Source organism: Eupeodes corollae, chromosome 1 (assembly GCF_945859685.1).
Source record: "Eupeodes corollae chromosome 1, idEupCoro1.1, whole genome shotgun sequence".
Taxonomy (NCBI): Eukaryota; Metazoa; Arthropoda; class Insecta; order Diptera; family Syrphidae; genus Eupeodes; species Eupeodes corollae.
Window position 1 is genome coordinate 190,007,714 of NC_079147.1, and position 19,071 is coordinate 190,026,784.

General features: G+C 35.4%; 1 protein-coding gene across 3 annotated transcripts in view; it reads right to left on the bottom strand.

Annotated features, from left to right (window-relative positions):
- Positions 1-19,071, bottom strand: part of LOC129941516 (adenylate kinase isoenzyme 5) — a 41,322-nt gene continuing 22,251 nt past the window's right edge. For 2 of the 3 annotated variants that reach the window (XM_056050189.1, XM_056050187.1), the window contains exons 2-9: positions 14,045-14,221; positions 13,866-13,976; positions 13,659-13,801; positions 1,928-2,110; positions 1,233-1,732; positions 888-1,104; positions 657-821; positions 1-577 (exon numbers count right to left, since the gene is read on the bottom strand). In XM_056050189.1, coding sequence (XP_055906164.1) covers positions 152-577; positions 657-821; positions 888-1,104; positions 1,233-1,732; positions 1,928-2,110; positions 13,659-13,801; positions 13,866-13,976; positions 14,045-14,105 — 1,806 coding nt within the window. In that variant the 5' untranslated portion in view covers positions 14,106-14,221 and the 3' untranslated portion in view covers positions 1-151. The remainder of the gene's footprint in view (positions 578-656; positions 822-887; positions 1,105-1,232; positions 1,733-1,927; positions 2,111-13,658; positions 13,802-13,865; positions 13,977-14,044; positions 14,222-19,071) is intronic. The other variant, XM_056050188.1, reaches the window with a different exon arrangement.

Here is a 19,071-nt window from a genome sequence, read left to right on the forward strand (position 1 = left end):
AAAAAAAAAATATCAACTGATCACTGAAAAATTATTTAGCTTAATTTCTTAGAAATCATTCGTTTTACCTAGTTTTTACCTTATTCTTAAAACTTAAACCTTAACTCACTATAGATTAAAGTATTAAAATTTGAAATGTCTAAAGTATTTTCTACATATACGAATCAACCGGATGTCTTTCGGCTTCTTCCAACATATGCCTAAAATCCATAGGTTTTCCAGCATTTCCATTCATTCCAGTCTTAGCCCCTATACCGACACTACCAACACCACCGCCACCGTATTGATGGTGATTCATATTGTTGATATTATTACTATTGACATTATTACTCTTCAAATGACCATTCATCATGCTAACATGATGACTTATCGTTGGCACAGCTCCTGGGACGTTATTCTCCAAATCGTTTAGAATTGCATCTGTTTGATCGGAAACATTTCGCATTGTTGTTGTATGAGGTCGATTATTTAAATCATTCATATTTTGATTTGGATTTGTTGTTAATTTTTGTATGTGATTTCGAATGATTTTTTCAAATTCACGTTGTACCGACGGACTATCGGTGTCACCATCAACCTTTAGAAAAAAGAGGAAATTTGGTTTGAAGAAAATTGGGAAAGCATTTCAGTTGGAAAGTGAAGAAACGCAAACTTACAATGATCAATCGATTACTTGTGTCCATGGATTTCAGCATTGGTAATGTTTGTTCTCTGAACAGTTCTAAACGTCTACGAAATGATGAAACCGTATCATCTACTCGACCTCGACCCAGCTGGAGTTTGGAGCAATCTAACAGCACCACTGGTGGATGAACTTTGTACTAAAAAAAGAACCAAAACTCATTGACGCACAGAATTTTTTTGTTCGTACTAAATCAACTTCTAACCTTATTTTCGAAATAAGAAACTTGTTGCAAGTTTCTGGGGTATCCATCGATGATAAGTCCCTTCTTATCACTCATTTGTCGGATATTTACGTCTAGAAGAGCATTCAGATTCTTCTCAGGGACCATTTCACCAGCAGTCAAAGCTTCTTTAATGGCATAACTTTCTGTATTGGCCCTAGGCGCTGAGTCGGTGATAGTTCGGAGAATCCGTCCGATACTTTTGGAAACATACAAAAAAATCATGTATTATGATTAGAAATAGTAAAAGTTCAAAAAATGAATCGTGTTAAGGGACAGAAAGGACCTGATTCTATGATAATTCCTTTAAACTAAAAGTATCGTTACCTTATATGACCCCATCCGGAATTCAGTCCTACCGCCTTCAAACAGAGACTAGCCTTATTACTGCCAGGCCCACCGATCACCCAAATAACCGGTGGTATACTCTCATTACCGATGTGATTCACAGCTGCAATGGCATTGGAAATATTTTGTCCCATCAGTGCTACTGCATCGACTCCTGCAGGAGATACCACACGTCCTCCACGTCCTTGATGATGATTATGATAATCGACTTCAACAACATCTTGAACGCGATTTGTGGTAAAAGCTGCTGCAGACGAACGATGATTACGCACTCCACCATCTGGCTCTGTAATATTATTCTTCTCTTGACTAGGAGCTGTTTCAACACTAACTATACTGCCGGGTATATCATTCATCCCTCTGCCCATACCTGTAACTCCATTTAGAATGGCTTCTTGATTCTCTAAGGCACTTAAAATGTCAAGTATGGCGGTCCGAAAGTCTTTATAAACTTCCGTTGGCGCACGTTCGCCATTTACCTGTTTGAGTGCGGGTTGGATGGATATTGGACAATTAGGTAAGGTATGTTATAAGAAAAGAAAATTGATTTTTTTTTCTCCTCTCGGGAAGTTTGTGTGAATGTGTGTGTTTTAATTGATGAAAATTTAATTGATGTAAATTTTATTTATTGAAAATTAAATTTAATCAAAATAAATAACCAAACATTTACTTACCGCTAATAACATATCACTTTGATCAAAATAATCAGCAACAGGCATAACATTCTTAAAAAAGTTTTCTAATTCCATTTTGGCTAGAGAGAGAACTACATGACCTAATTTAGCTCCATAATCGATTTGTTTTTGTAAAACAGATTGACGCCACGATATTAATATAACACCATTGACAATTTGTATCTAAAAAAAAAGAAATAAACAAACAATTTATAATTAATAAGTACGGTCTTTTTGTAGAAAAGTGCATCCTCATCATAGTAATATAGATTTTTAGATGTTAGAACGGTGTCCACCATAACTTAAGGATGCCTACAAGGAAAGGTATTATCACTTCTACAATTTAGTCATGTATGATGGAAACTAGTATAATGACTAGTATAATGACTTCTAAACAGTCTTGGGATTTAAAAAGAGATGTTGGTGCATATTAGTTTTGAGTTTCTGAATATTATAATAACTGGGAAAGACAGGCTGTGGCAAAGAAATCGACATTCACTTAGTACGGCTTAAAAACGAATTGAACGAAGTCTCGTCGGGTTATTAATTTTGCATGGAACGATTTCGGTTTATATAAAATTTCTAGGTTTCATGATAAATAGCAAATTTGCTTTTTGGAAAATTCCGAGGTGGATATATATGTAGGTTTGGGGCATAATACTGTATGGAACATTATACTGTAACTGTATAACTCACATTCCTAAATTAAATGTTCTTATCACAATCAACAATTGCACCAAACTAATTGATCTGTCAAAACTTAAACGTATTCTTACATTTCGTAGATATTTAAGAGCTTTAGATTTCAATAAACAAACGAGAGAGGTGGGGAGAGGTGTTTTCCACTAAGGCACCTCTCCTTATCCAGACGGCAGCGGAGGAATACCCGAGATGGAATCAACGGTGGCGTCTACAGTTCCAGTAAGGTTGAACTACTTAGTGAACACCTTATAGGGCTTCTTCGACTTATTCGGAGCCCAGGCCTATAAGGAGCAGATTTTTCCGGCTCCCCATCCTTGGAGTTATACTTAAGATCTGGCCCTCCAGGTTGGGGGTTGTGCGTCGGGGTGACTTCCTGGCCACGTAAAAGCTTTCAAAGTTGCGAAGCACCAACAAGCCTCGGATACGGACGGATTTACTGTTGACAACCAACGCAAACGAATAAAGGACAACGAACTTCGGATAGGCACGTGGAATGTTAGGTCCCTTAACAGACCACGTGCGGCCGAAGAATTAGCGGAGGCCCTAGAACGATATAAAGCAGATATCACCGCCATCCATTAAATACGATGGGATGGGCCGGGCAAAAAGAGGATGAAAAACTGCGATATTTATTATGGTGACTGCTACCACGAAAACCAACAGCGCTTATTTGGATGCGGATTCGTCATTGAAGCCAGACTTAGGCAAGAAGTCTTGAGCTATAGGTGCATCAATGAGCTCCTCATGACCATACGCATCAAGGCTAAATTCGGCAACATTAGCCTGATATGCGCGCACGCCCCCACAGAAGAGAAAGACGACAACACCAAAGATATGTTCTTCGAGCTCTTAGACAAAACATATGAGCAGTGCCCTAGCTACGATATTAAAATAGTCCTGGGCGATTTTAATGCGAAGCTAGGAAGGGAAGACATCTTTGGTGGAATAATCGGAAAGAACAGCCTGCACGACAACACTTCCGACAACGGATTTAGGCTCATAGATTTTGCTGCTGGGCGAAACGTCATGGTAGCCAGTACGCGTTTTCCACACCTCAACATCCACAAAGGAACTTGGACTCCTCCAGATCAATCTACCGTCAACCAGATTGACCATATTGCGATCGACGCCAGACACGCTTCCAGCATTATGGATGTACGAACTTTCCGAGGAGCTAACATCGACTCGGACCACTACCTCGTTGTAGCCAGGGTAGCACTTCGGATTTCCAGACCCAAGGCAAAACAGGGAGGTGCTGGGAGAAGATACAACGTCGAACGGCTACAATCGCCAGAGATCGCCAAATCCTTTTCCGACCGAGTGACAAGTAACCTCTCTCGAAGTTCTCTGCCGCCAACACAATGTATCGAAAACCAGTTTCAACATTGCCAAGATGCAATCAGAGAAGCCGCCTCTGCTGTGCTGGGTTTCAAACAGCCACCAACAAGGAACCCCTGGTTTGATGAGGAATGTCGGCAGGCAAATGCAGCCAAACAACAGGCACGCAAAGCGGCGCTGCATAAAAGGACGAGAGCCGCTCGTGAGCTCTATGAGCAGAAGAGGCGAGAGGAACGCCGACTTTTCAGAAGGAAAAAGAGAGGACATGAGAAGCGTGCGGTCGAAGATGTTGAGAGGTATAAAAGCAGGAATGAGGTTCGAAAGTTTTATGAACAGGTGAAACGAAATTCACAGGTACATAAACCTAGAACCGAAGGCTGCAAAGACGAAAGTGGAAACATCATAGTGGAACCGCAGTCAATGCTGAGGATATGGAAGGACCACTTCTGCAGACTGTATAACGGTGACGAAGAACTGAATTTCGCTGTCAGGCAGGATGATCCATTCAATATAGACGACGAAAGCCAACAATCCCGTCCTCCCGACTTAGACGAGGTAAAGATTGCCATATCTAAGTTGAAGTCTAATAAAGCCGCTGGAGCAGATGGCTTGAATGCCGAGCTCTTTAAAGCAGCTGGAGATAAGTTGGTTAGGAGCATGCACCAACTTATCTGTAAGATATGGTAGGAAGAAAACATGCCCGATGAATGGAACCTCAGTATTGTTTGCCCGATCCTGAAAAAAGGAGACCCTCTAAACTGCATCAATTATAGAGGAATAAGTCTACTTAACATCGCCTATAAAATCTTCTCTGCCATTATATGTGAACGTCTAAAGCCCATCGTCAACAACCTGATAGGTCCTTATCAGTGTGGTTTTAGACCAGGAAAGTCCACAGTTGATCAAATATTCACATTACGGCAGATCCTGGAAAAAACTCAAGAACACCAAATCGACACCCACCATCTTTTCATCGATTTCAAGGCCGCATATGACAGCATCTACAGGGACGAGCTGTATAGAGCCATGTCTAGTTTTGGCATCCCTGCCAAACTCGTCCGTTTGTACAGGATGACCATGGAAAATTCACGCTGCTCCATAAAGGTTGGAAACAACTTAACAGAACCTTTTGATGTCAAAAAAGGTTTTAGACAAGGTGATGCGCTGTCATGCGATTTTTTTAACATCGTGCTTGAAAGAATAGTGCAGAGCTCACACGTCAACACTAGAGGCACTATCTTTCAAAAGTCTGTCCAATTACTGGCATATGCTGATGACATTGACATAATGGGAAGAACTCAGCGTGATATCAATGGGGCTTTTGTGAGTATTGAGGCAGAGGCGGCAAAAATGGGTTTAACGGTAAACGAGGGCAAAACAAAGTACATGCTGTCGTCTAGAAAGGACATACAACACCGACGTTTTGGTCAAAACGTCACAATCGACAGACGCAACTTTGAGGTAGTCAAGGACTTCGTCTACCTAGGCTCCGCTGTAAACGCAGAAAACAACACCAGCGCTGAGATCAAACGCAGAATAACTCTTGCTAACCGCTGTTTCTTTGGACTAAGAAAGCAATTGAGTGGTAATGTCCTCTCTCGAGGGACCAAAGTGTTGCTATATAAAACCCTTATCATCCCCGTCCTGCTATACGGTGCAGAAGCATGGACCATGACAAAAGCGGATGAAAGCACCTTGGGTCGCTTCGAGAGAAAAGTTCTTCGTGTGATCTACGGTCCCGTATGCATCGAAGGGGAGTGGAGGAGAAGATGGAACGACGAACTGTACGGGCTGTACAGCGACGTAGACTTAGCAAGAAGAGTAAAAGTCCAACGACTAAGATGGCTGGGTCACGTAGAGCGCATGGAAACCAATGCTCCGGCCCGGAAAGTCTTCGAATCCGCACCCACAGGACAGCGCAGTAGAGGAAGACCGCGGATCAGGTGGCGCGCACAAGTGGAAGGTGACCTCACCCAAGTTGGAGCGCGAAACTGGAGACATCTAGCTAGGGACCGAGCTAGATGGAGAAGTTTGTTGGGTGAGGCCCTAGTTCACACAGGACTGTAGCGCCACCTTAAGTAAGTAAGTAAGTAAGATTTCAATATAAAGTGCAATTTTGTTTTTAAATGATTATGTGTATCAATTGAGATACAGCACTATGAAAAACAGTATTTTGACGATACAGCATTTTAGACACATGTTTTTTAAATGTAGAGTATTTTGAAATACAGAATATACCATACAGTATTAAGACCCTGCAGTATTATATAAAATTTTGACTACATAGAATTCTAAAATACAGCATTTCGACACTCTCCCGGAGATATACCAAAATAGTCACATGGTATACAAGAACCAAACTTACAATTACTATGAAATCACTAGAAATAGAGTGCACGACTGGATTGAACGAACTTGATCTGGAACAACTCTAAAAACTCTGTTTACAAACATTTAAATGTCATTTTATTATTGCAAAATACCTCGATTTTCTGTTGCTCGAAAATCGTTTGAACGTAGACAGTTTTTTTTCAAATTATAAAAATATGTCTTACATTTAATTTTTGTAAACAAATATTGGCAGATTTTTAAAATATCGAATTTTGAAGACAAAAAATTAATACTTTTTTTTAAATACAAAAAATAAAATTCGACATTCTGATCATCAAATATTTTTAATATTAAAAAACATTAATTAGTTCTTGATAAAATTTAAAAACAAAATAACGGTTCTATGGGGGTTCCCTTCTGGAGCGGTACAAAAATATTTTATTTTTAAGACAAATTTTAATAAAATATATCGGTTCGTTTTTAAGAAAATTTGAATTTCCGATTTTTACTTAAAATTTTTTTATTTTTTTTTTTACTTAAAAAATGATAAAAAAAATCACCTTAGCCGAATTAGCTCAAAACCTTAATTTCCATGTATGAACTCAGTACAGATACAGACAGACAGTCCGACGGAATAGCAGGGAATGGCGGATCCAGGCGGGGGAATCGTAAGGTTCATAACCCCCTCCCCTTGGAAGGTATTTGTTTGTCTTTAACTTCAATTCAAAAATATTCATATTGCGTTAATTTGTATTTTATTTCCTTAAACTTTGTTGGTAAAAGTACTACTTTTAACTGCGGAATGGACAAAGAATATAATATGAATAGGAAATTCAGCCCTATTCCAAATATAAATAAATTATAAGTAAAAATTCAACTAAAGATTTGTTAGTAATTTAACGACATTAACCAAAAAGTGGTTTGCTGTCAAAAAAATTAACATTTATGTTTTCACGCAATTTAGAACTTGTAAAACCTTTAGTCATGCTTTAAATTATTTTCATAAAATTTGTTTTTAAGAAAAAGAGCAAGTATTCAGGTTCTTAAGAAGAAACCTTGAATAAGAGATCGTCCGTTTTATATTAATTAGCATTTAAAATCCTGGAACTAGCCTCCTAGGACGCACATGAATAGTGAATATTGAAGTGATGTTTACTTGTGACATATTATAGGAACTATTGCTTTCGTAAAAAATTTCGGACGCGACCTTTTAATTAATCAGGACATTACGATGGTAGAAAATTTGAAAAAAGTGGGATCCCCTATTCCGTCCTACAGCTCAAATCATTGTGTCAATTGAAATTAAGGTTTTCACCCAATTAGCGTAAGGTGTTTTTTTAATACGAAAAATAACAGCAGCCTCCATACAAATTTCTCGGTTAAATATCAAAAATTCGAATTTGTTCAAAAATGAAATTATAGATAGTTACTTTTCATAAAACCGTTATTTGGATTTTTTAAGTTTTCTCAAAAACCAATGGACCGATTTCAATTATCTTCTCTTTCTGTCCAAGCTCTTGTCGATGATCAAAAATGATGATTATAATTTTTGATGATCAAAAATGTCATTATTTTGTTTGTATTTAAAAAAATATAAATATTTATTTTTTTTACAACACTCGATATCTCAGAAAGGGGTGAACATTTTTAAGGAAATTTAAATGTAAAATGTATATTCATTAGCACTTTATTTAATGCTTACCAAAACTATTTTTAAGACAAAATTTAAATATTAAAATGATTTTGGAAACAAATTAAGTTAATCTAGGTTTTTTGAGAATTAAAATGACATTTAAATTTTTGAACAAATTAAATTGCAGGTAAACCTTAGAATAAAGCAAATATTTTTAAACAAACTTTTTGGAAGACATTAGCAAGTTCTAGCAACAAAGTCGTTCATTTTATTTATTTCAAATTGAATTTATGATGAAAACAAAAACTTAAATTAGAGAAATCTACTTTTTGAAGTGAATTTGCTTTAAATGCTCTAGAACTGACATTTATAATTTAAAGAATATACATGTCCTAAAAACAGCTTAATTGATTGAACGTTTCATATCTATAAGTATAAAAGCCTTGAATTTGTAGAACTAAAGTGGAAGGAGATTCTGAAACGTTTAATTTGTGAGTGCCACACTGAAGTTTCTTCTTAACTTATTTGTTTACCTTAATTTATTTTTATTTTATATTAAGAGACATTATGTTCTTAAATGAACCTATTTCAGTGAATTCAAGCACGAAACATTTTTCTCCCTACAATTTTTAAGTTTTATTGACTCTTTAAGATCAAGTCTTTTTAGCATCTTCTCAAATTTACAACTAAGCAGACTGATAACAATAATAATATTAGACTCCCTAAAATTAAGTTAAATAACCACCTTAGAAAAAGTCAGACAATTCTTAACATCAGATTCTTTTTCATTCTCTGGGTTTTTGAATATTTGTCCCATTTTTCACATTAATAGAAATTTCAAAAAAGAAATGAATATAAAAACAAAAATCCCTTAAACTATTGTGTTTTAACTCTAACATAAATATGACATATTTAGAAAATTTGATGATCTTGGAATGGTTTCGTGTTTACGGAGTTGTCCAAATTAAATAGTAATACTCTGCTATACTATATTAACAACCCAGCAGTGGGGCCCACATCTCTTCAATAGTAATGTCATGTTTAATTAAAATCTCCTGTTCGAAATATGTTTCGAATGCAAAACTTGCATTTGTGTCGCAAGTAAAAATAAAGGGGCTTTAATGTCTTTCAATTACAAGTTTAACTCTATTGTCCGTGCTTGTAGAAAACTCAGCCAAAAACTCATATTCATTTGCCAAAGAAGGTAAATAAGTTTAAGAATAGGAGACTTGATTTTCCAATTCCAAGAAATTAAGTTCGAAATAGAGTTTGTTGGTGAAAACGTAACACAAAATCTCAAATCAAATACCATGAATTACTACAAAGAAGGTTAAAAAACATCTGACAAAAACAATGCAGGAGATTTTGTGCTCAGAAACAAACTTTGAAATATCTATCAACCATGGGACAATTTATCATTTTTTTGCAACCGGAAGTTTAAGCAATATTGAAATGCACAGAATATTACATCAAAAAACACTATGAAACCTAATTATTGAAATCCTTTTGGTTAGCTAAGCACTCTTATTCCATAAGCTCAAAACTGGTATCAGAAATTTTCAGAATACTGAATAAGTATGGGTATGATGGAATCTAGATCAAATAATCTTCCTTATCAAAGAAAAGAGTGGATTTATAAGAGAAAATGACATCAAAAACAAAATTAAATCAGAGGACGGGGTCAAAGACCTTAGACTAAAAAAGGTGAAACTACTAATTATAAAACAATTGTATACCATAGGTTGTTGCTGATAGGATAGGATAATTATTTAATTTTAATGTATTACGATATCTGCCAAACAGCAGCTACATCTATACATTTAAAGCACTATGTACTTTTTACAAAACTGTCCTTGATTGCACACACAGCAACAACGAGTCAAAAAAACTTTACTTTTGCTTATTGTGACTGCAAAATGTGCAATCGGAATGCAAAAATCCAGTCGATGTTGCTGCCAGAGAGCGACATTACACATCTTGAACTTGATATTGTAACTATTTTATGATTTAAGATTTCTCATTCGTACAATTTCAAAAGTGCTGAAACAACTTGACGCAAATAGTATCCCTTCTATTGTTGTTCTTCTAAGTCTGGTCCGATTTGACTAATGTCCCTTCTTCCCTCCAAGATCATGGAAACATTGATCTATTTTGTGATTAAAAAGTATGTTGAAAAGCCAAAGTTTTTTAATTACCGCCAATATATCTTTCATAGCATTAAGTCCACTGGTGATCTCATGATTTATCTCACCGAACAGTGGAAAAAATAAGTTTACATTGTTTTGGATTAGAATTATTGCAATTGATATTTTTTCAAAGGAACTTAAAAGAGTTTGGTTTTCCAATGGAAAATACGTACATGCAGTTTCGATGAATTAGAAATTACTTTTTCCTTGGTTTATAAATTACGCTTCAATGCAAGAACTATTATAGCAAACACTTATGCAGCCAACAGATCTATTTTGTTTCCGCTCCAAAACAAGCCTTAAATCTTTGTCTTCAAGGTTTCTTGTCTATTATTATCGTTAGTAGTGAAATAGCCAGTTGAGTTCCTTCCCTTAAACAATTCAAATGTAATACCTGTTCTTCAACAATTGGTCATCACTTTACCCTTTATCCTAAGTAAAGTGATTCTTTATTTAACAGCACAACACGAATGTGGAGGACTTAACTAGGCTCAATATTTTACGCTCATTGAAATTTTCAAATATTTAAAACAAATGTGCGTCGATATTTTCTAATCCTTTCCCATTATTAATTTCTGTGTACTGTGTACATAGTCGTGCCATAAATTCTGTTACAAAACTTCAAGACATTGTTGCTCAGAATAATAATATGACATAAAACCTTTGTCTTGTTTTTTTAAACAAATATTATAATTAATATTAATTTGAAAATAGAATTGCAATAGTTGTCTAACACAGGTAAGGAATGACTTCTGACGAAATTTTCTTTTTTTGAAAAACCATTGGGAACCGCAATAATTGTTCGGAAATAAGGTTCTCGACAGTTTATTATATCTTCAAGAGTAGATGACAGCACGAAAAATTGTTGTTCAAGCTTTGCCCACATTTGTACCCTTTTAAAGGCAATATGAGAATGCAGAATACCACCAAAACCACTTATCAAAACAAAAGTAAGGTCCACAGAATTGGATACATTCACCACATCTTTTTTAATTTCATAAGGGGACATTAATATGTTGAGGGCATTTGAAGCTTTGCATATCATTTTTTAACATCTGCACTCTTAAAAGTTATTGTGGAAAGAGTTAAAGAACTTTTACTGTGGCACGTGAGAATCGACAAAGAAATAATTTATTTCAATGAAAAGATTTTTAAGGGGGAAGCAGTTTATAACAAAGAAAACAATACAATTCAAGCGACATTATCATATCAAACTAAAATTGTTGTCTTAAAGGTCAAACGTAACCATCACTATCATTCTATAATAGTTCGTTTGAAAGTCTTGCTCGAAAGAGTCACATTTCGCCATTTTTGGGAAAAAAAAACGTGAAAACGGTTGACAAGTTGGAGCATAGAGAATAGAGAATGCTGTTTTCGATGGAGATAATTGGATAGAACTCTGGTGAGGCAAACAAAGCCAAGACAACAAAAAAGTGCCTTACAGTCAACATCATAAGTCTAAGAGAAGCTTAAGATTGGCCCTAGGGGACTTCATTTAATCCCTCAGATTATTTATGGTCAGAATTTGACAGCTTTTCTGAAGAGATGTTAAATTTCTTTTATCATTAAAATAAACTGGAGCAGTATCAAAAATAAGACGTACCACTTTAAAGACTTTAGTTCTTTTCTGATGGTTTTGAATGCTTTTTAAAGAACTTATGGGCCAACTAGGTATATATAATCCTTATAGGGGTGTTCATAACCCCTTTATTGGTAAGAAAGTACTGAAACTCTAAGTTTCCGGGCAGTAGGTAATTTCTTTCTGAAATTAATCATTTCACACGAGTGTATCAACATGAGGAAAAGGCAACCCATTTTTGTAAGGCACCCTACACACTCGTACCTACGCAATTCCTTCGAAACGATGTTTGTCTTATTTTGAATACAAATAACATAGTAACGCTCAAGTACATTTATATTAATATTGTTTGTATTCTGAACTTGAATATGAAAAATGCACCACACACTCCTCAAAATGATCCTTGAACTGAAATATACTCGTATACTATTTGAATAAACAATGACGTCAAATCATATATTGCGTGGTTTACTAAATTATATCGAGAACAATCTATTCTACTTGCCTACTTGCCTGGCCCACCCCATGAACCATATGCAAGGTCTATATAATTAACCAATTTAAGTCTTTAAAAATTCCAAGAACGTAAATAGGTAAAAGGCACAGATAGGACTTAGTACAAATAATTAGTTGTATGCATGTAGATAGTTTTATTTTTAAAATTCTCTCTTTCTCTCTTAATTGGATTCGATTTAAATCCTTTTTACTGGAAAATTCAATCAAAACAATTTGAATTGATTTTGATATATGTAAAACAAAAAGGACAAAGTTAAGTAGGTTTTGAGGTACAAAGGTAGAGGCAAAGGTTGTTGAATTAACCTAGTTAAAAAACAAAACAAACTGAAAAAAGTACAAAAAAAATCAATAAAAAGGACTTCCTAAATGTCCCCATTTCTAGAGACATACCTATACGAGTACCTGCTACATACTTTGTGTGGTTATTTTTCCCGCAGGCTTTTTACACAAAACCAAAAACGAGTAACACAGAAAAAATCAAAAAACAAAATATACAAAGTCCTTGATGTAAGTTTAATAGCACCCGCGTCGTCATCGCCGTTGTTGCTGCTGTACACATAGTGTCCTTTAAAATAGCCTGCACACCCCCGTCACGAGCACGCCACACCTCCACCAAACCACCACAACCAAAATCGAAAAAAGTAGTTATATGTATGAATTCGTCCTTGACAGGATATGCTATTGCTGCTTTTGGTGCTTTGATGGCGATGGCGGTCGGTGCGGTGTTAGTAGGAAGGTGGGATGCGTACCTATATAATTTGTTTTGAATTATTAAGTATTCTCAATTGACGTGCCCCACGATAGTATTTCTGAAGCCTCTTTTTCATAACAAGATACCTATACCTTTACCTACTTATGGCCTGGTATCCCAAGGGTGTGTTGAGATATCTGTGTCAATACGTTTTAACATACCTAACTATCTACTCCATAATACTTTCAGCTAAGTAAGCTCGTTTGGAATAAACAATAACATCCTGCCGTTTATGTGTGAGGTCCCTTCTCTCTTACCTACAAAAAAAACCAAAACCAACTCACCACGGTAACTATTTGGTAAACAATTCAAATACGCGTTTGTGTAAGGCAATTACTTGTTGTTAATTTAATTGTTGCTCATGACACTGTTGGGTATAATTGAACATAACAAGACCAGACCGTGTTTTATGGAAAAACAAGGCTTCATTGGTCACAACAGCCTATATACGTGATCTATTTATTACTCTACTTTCTCTCTTTCCGTCTACCCTAAGGAACTCACCGCTTATTCAAGGACATTGTCTACGTTTAAGAAAATGTCTATAGAGAGATATCATACGTGTTGTGTACCATTTGAATGTCTTAAATTATTTTATTTATTGCGTGTGTCGTAATTAAGGGAATTCTCAAGGACTGTTGAGGGTTTTTGATTATTTTGTTTATTAATTTTATGATTTATTTACTCATACTTACTTTTTCTGAATATTCAACAACGTCACGCATTGAACGTGGATATCCGGAGATTAAATATGCTTTGGCAGCTGGAGCCATTTTCATTTCTAACATTAATACTTCGGTAACAGTTTTTGATGATAATTGTGCAAAGTCTTGCATATCTTTAAAAATAAATATTTTTATAAATTTAATGGAACAAAATTATGGAATCTCAAAAACTCTTACCATTACCCATCGCATACTGTTGCAGAAGATCCATCATATTTATATGTATGACACCACGTCGCTCCTGCATGAAGGTGTCACAATGAGTTACTTTACCACTACCTGGGCCTCCTGTAGTTTTTTTTTTAAAGACAAATTTCTTCAATTAAATAATAGATTTAGTTTTAATAAATTCGAACCTAAAACAAATATCACTGGAACCTTTGGTGGATCGAATTTTATTTTGCCAGCATTTTCCATATCGGCTAATGGTACATTTATTGCTGAACCACCACTGGGACTGTTTGTATTGCGTGGATTTGTTCGCTTCCAAGCTTCGTTGGCGGTTTCGTTTGTGTCCTGTGCCGCGCTGGCATCTGCAATAAAATAATAATAATTTTAAAATTAAAATAATTCTCCAAAACACGTTTTAACAGTTTTTCTAATACAAAAGCTATTTCTTTATTAAAAAAAACTACGGTCTGCCTCTGCAACAATACCCCCTATTTTGGTTTTTTGTACCCTCTCCAAAGGATAGTTCTTTATACTTGTGACTTAAAGGAGCTTTATGGCAAATATATCTTACTTAAGGTGCCGTTACAGTTTAGGGCACACCTGGGCATCAACCAACATGCGTCTCCAGGGAGCTCGGTCGCTAGCTAGCTGTTTCCAGTTTTCCGCTTCAAATTGGTTAAGGTCTTTAACCAACTGCGTGCACCACCTGAGTCACAGTCTTGCTCTACTGCGCCGTCCCTCGGGTTTGGATTCGAAGACCTTCTGGGCTGGAGCGTTGATGTCCATTCGCTCTACATGACCTAGCTATCTAAGCCGTTGGACTTTAATTCTGTTGACTAGGTCGGTTGCTGTACAGCCTCCGTACAGTTCGCTGTTAAAGCTTCTCCTCCAAAAAATCACCCAGAGAAATTTTTCTCTCGAAGCATCCTAACACGCTCTCATCTTTCTTTGAAAGGGTCCAGGCCTCAGCGCCATTCTTCAAAACCAGGATGATTAGTGTCCTATAGATGGTGTTTTCATATGCTCGAGAAAGGACTTAACTCTTAATTGCTTCTAAGTCCAACGGTTTGCAAGAGTTTGATTTCAGCGCTGGTGTCGTTGTCAGTGTTAATAGCGGTGCCTAGGTAAACAAAGTCCTTAACTACCTCAAAGTTATAGCTGTTCATGGTGACGGTTTGTCCAAGACGTCGGTCGTTGTTCATTGTCTTTTTTCGATGACAGCTTGGTTTTGCCCTCATTGAATACTAAACCTACCTTCTTCCCTTCCATTGCAATGCTCAAAAACGCTCCACTGACATCACGCTTTGATTTTCCAACTATGTCAATATCATCTGCGTATCCAAGAAATAAGATGGACCTTTGGAAGTTTGTGTCTCTAGTGTTGACGGTTGAATTTTGCACAATTCTTTCCAAAACGATATTAAAGAAGTCGCATGACAGTGCATCGCCTTGTCTAAAACCTTTTTTGACATCAAATGCATCGGTATGATCTTTTCCAACCTTGATAGAGCAGCGTGCATTCTCCATCGTCATTCTGCACAAACGGATAAGTTTGACAGGGATGCCAGAACTAGATTTGCTCTGTAGAGCTCTTCCCTAAATATGCTGTAGTACGCGGCTTTAAAAACGATTGACAGATGGTGTGTATCGAAGTTCTTGGGTTTTTTCCAAGATCTGCCGTAGTGTGAATATTTGGTCGGGCAATTTATATAAGTCGTTAAAAAAAATATCAGTCGTTAGAAATTTTAAACTCAAGATTTTAGTCCAACGTGACATTACGATGGTAAAGAAGTCGAAAAAAGGCTTAACATTATTCAAAGAAAAATGTTTTGGCAAGAAATTGAAATTCGAACTATTTCAAAAACATCTAATTTCAAAATGTTTATTAAAGTATATTTTAAAAAATTGTTAAAGTTTTTGAACGAAATTTAAACGCAAATCGTATATTTTTAAGAAATAAATAACTCCATTCCTAAGATATATAAAAACAAAAGAATTAGCATGAAAAGTTTTATATATAAAAACTGAACACAAAAATCGCTCTTAAGCTAGAATTTTACCGTCAACGTATAGTTTCAATGTTTTCTGTTTCAATGTACCGTTAACGTTTACAGCTTTAATACTTAAAACGTTGACTATCACACGAATGACAAACTTCGGTCAATGCTGTCCCAAAATGCTTTGACGCGTTTGTGAGTCAACGTGATTGATTATCAATGTTAATTCGTTGACAAATTGAATGTGTATATAAGTCAACGTGACATATTAAAGGTCAATCTTTATTTTAAAATTAAATTATAAACCAATCTTTCAACTTAATTTTGATATTGTACGTTGCTATAGAAATACATTAAAAATATAATTTGTTTCGGTATAAAATTGTGCCCTATAAATTCTCGGACAGAGTCATTGAGTTGACCGACCGACGGTCCCCAAAACGTATGCTCTTGTCCCAAAAGTGTGTCAAAATGAGCGTCTATGCGATAGTGAAACCATTGACAGCATATGTCGTGAATTGATACTCTTGGGACAGATTGTGACGTCATTTTTACGTGTGAGAGTCAATGTGTTGACCGTTTACGTAGACCGTTTTATAAAGGTTGATTTTTTAAAAGCTATAATAATTTAAAAAAAAAAAACACATACAATTTAGAAAAATGCATGAAATCTTTATTTGAATCGATAGTACGGTCCATAAAATTTATTGTTTGAAGATTATTTCATGCAAATCTTGACTTTAACTGCGCCTCAAATGCTCCATGCGCTCAGTCCAATTTTGACATACTCTTTTCAAAATTTCGGCCGGTATCTCACGAATAAATGCTTAGAATGTATCAATTGAAGCGCACAAAAAGTAGTCTAAAGGCGTTAAATCGCATTATCTAGGCAGCCAATTGAATGGTCCTGAACGTGAAATAAAATTTTCACCGAACTCGCCTCTCAATAAGTCCATTGTTGCGCATATACTGTGTAGCATGTGGCACCGTTTTGTTGAAACTTAATGTTATGCAAGTCAAGTTCCTGCATTTTGGGCAAAAAAAGTTGGATATCATCTCACGGTAGGGCTCACCATTCACAGTTACGTTACGATTCGCATCATCTTTGAAGAAGTCCAATGATCCTACCAGCCCATAAATCGCACCAAACTGTGACTTTTTCTAGATGCATTGGTAGCTCTTGCAATGCTTGTGGCTGATATTCAACCCAAAATCGACAATTCTGCTTAATTACGTACCCATTGATCCGAAAATGAGCTTAGTCGTTGAACACAATAAAATGGAAGAAGAGCGAGATGAGCTTTCTTAACAGAGCACGCATTTTAATATTAAAATTCAATAATTTGCAAGTGTTGTTCGTTCGTAAATTGAGGATGTATGACAGTGAAACAAATACGAAACTTGAGTCAGCTGTTTGAATCAGTGTGGCCAAAAAGATAATAGCTTAAAAATCACCTTTTAGTAGATTTACAATTTTCGAGAACAAAACTATTAATTAATTTTGCAGGCACATTTTCAAACCTTATAATATAGGATTGTTTTTAAATATAACCTGTACTTTTCATATTATGAGTTATTATTTTCAAGAATTAATAAAAAAAACTTTTAACTTCATTTAATTCTCAAACTTAAAAGCCTATCTAATAACGAAAATAATGTTTTACAGCCAACATATATAATAACCTTACAATTTAATTTGAAAAATTGTCGTAAACAAAATATTAACCCAAACCAGTATTATTTGAAAAAAAAACAGGGCGATTAGTATAAGATGCATCCAAAAGGCTTAGTCCAAGAGGGTTGATTTAAGACAAGGAAAAAATAATACAAGAGCCTCTATTTCCCTTCATTTGGGAGAGAGTGACAATTATTAAGAAAAAACAAAATTAAAAATAACGGTTTTCAAAATTCAATACTCGTTTAGAGTTTTAAAACAAAACCGAAAACTGTATGATAAAATGTAAACACGCTTAAATGTTTTAGATTTTAAGAAATTAAAAAAAAATGAAAAGTAACACTTCCATTTTTAAGTTTAAACGGCTCATTTTAATTACCAACAAGATTTTTTTATTGCGATATGTGTTTGAATTTACAAAATTAGCTTGCATGCCTTTTGATGCGTATTTTACTAATCCCCCTTTATAATATGACTAGCTTTTTACCCGCGGCTTCGCCCGCAGTGGAGAAATTAAATAAGTATGAGAGATAAAGGGTAAGGGTATAATAATAGAAATGAGTCTATATAATAACTAAATTTTATTGCTTGGCTGAGATCAACAATTTTTAAAAATTACTACAGACAATAAAGTTTCAACACCTTAATATATGCTTATTGAAATGCAACAACAAATGTTAAAATATATTTCACCGTAACAAAAATAAATAATTCTAAATTCTAACAATTTAAAAAAATAAAATACAAAGTATTAATTTAAGATATTTTTATAGACAATGTTATAAGTTTTCCCGTCGGGTGCAAATATGTGTAAATTCCGGGCATTAGATACACGTGAACAGGCTACATAAAGTTGACCATGAGAGAAGCATGGGTTTTCTAAATGCACTCCTGCTACCTATAATTTTTGTCCTTCATCCTTGTTCATAGTAACAGCAAAGCTAAGCTTGACGGGAAACTTAACCCTTTTAAATTGGAATGAAAGGTCAGTGGGAATAATTGGTATCCGAGGTATTATAACACTATTTCCCTTACCGACACCTGTTAAAATAGTAGCAATAAGTATGTTCTGTCCCAATTGTGTTATCCGAAGCTTTGTTCCATTACATAGCCGAGGAGCATCTAGATTTCGCATAAGAATTACTGGTACATTTAGTTTCAATTGAAGTTTATGTGACGGTACACCCGATTTTTCAAGTGAATTTAAAAACTTGAACCTCGTTTAAAATGTCAGTGTTGATGCCATTTACAATTTCATTTTTTGGTACTAATATTGCTCTTGCACACAACCACTGATCACTACACAAATTTTGTTGGAATTCCGCAAAAACATTAGCTATGAGATCCACATCACTTTCTACTAAATTACAAAATTCTCTTGACAGTGATAACGCCTTCAGCGTTAACGTCTAAACAACCATCACCAATTTTCAACAATATTTCTGCTTAAAGTCCTGAATCCACGTCATTATGAAGATCCACTCTCATATTCGTTTTCAGGCGTAGTTTTTCAACTGTCGGCCATAAGCTTGATGTTTTA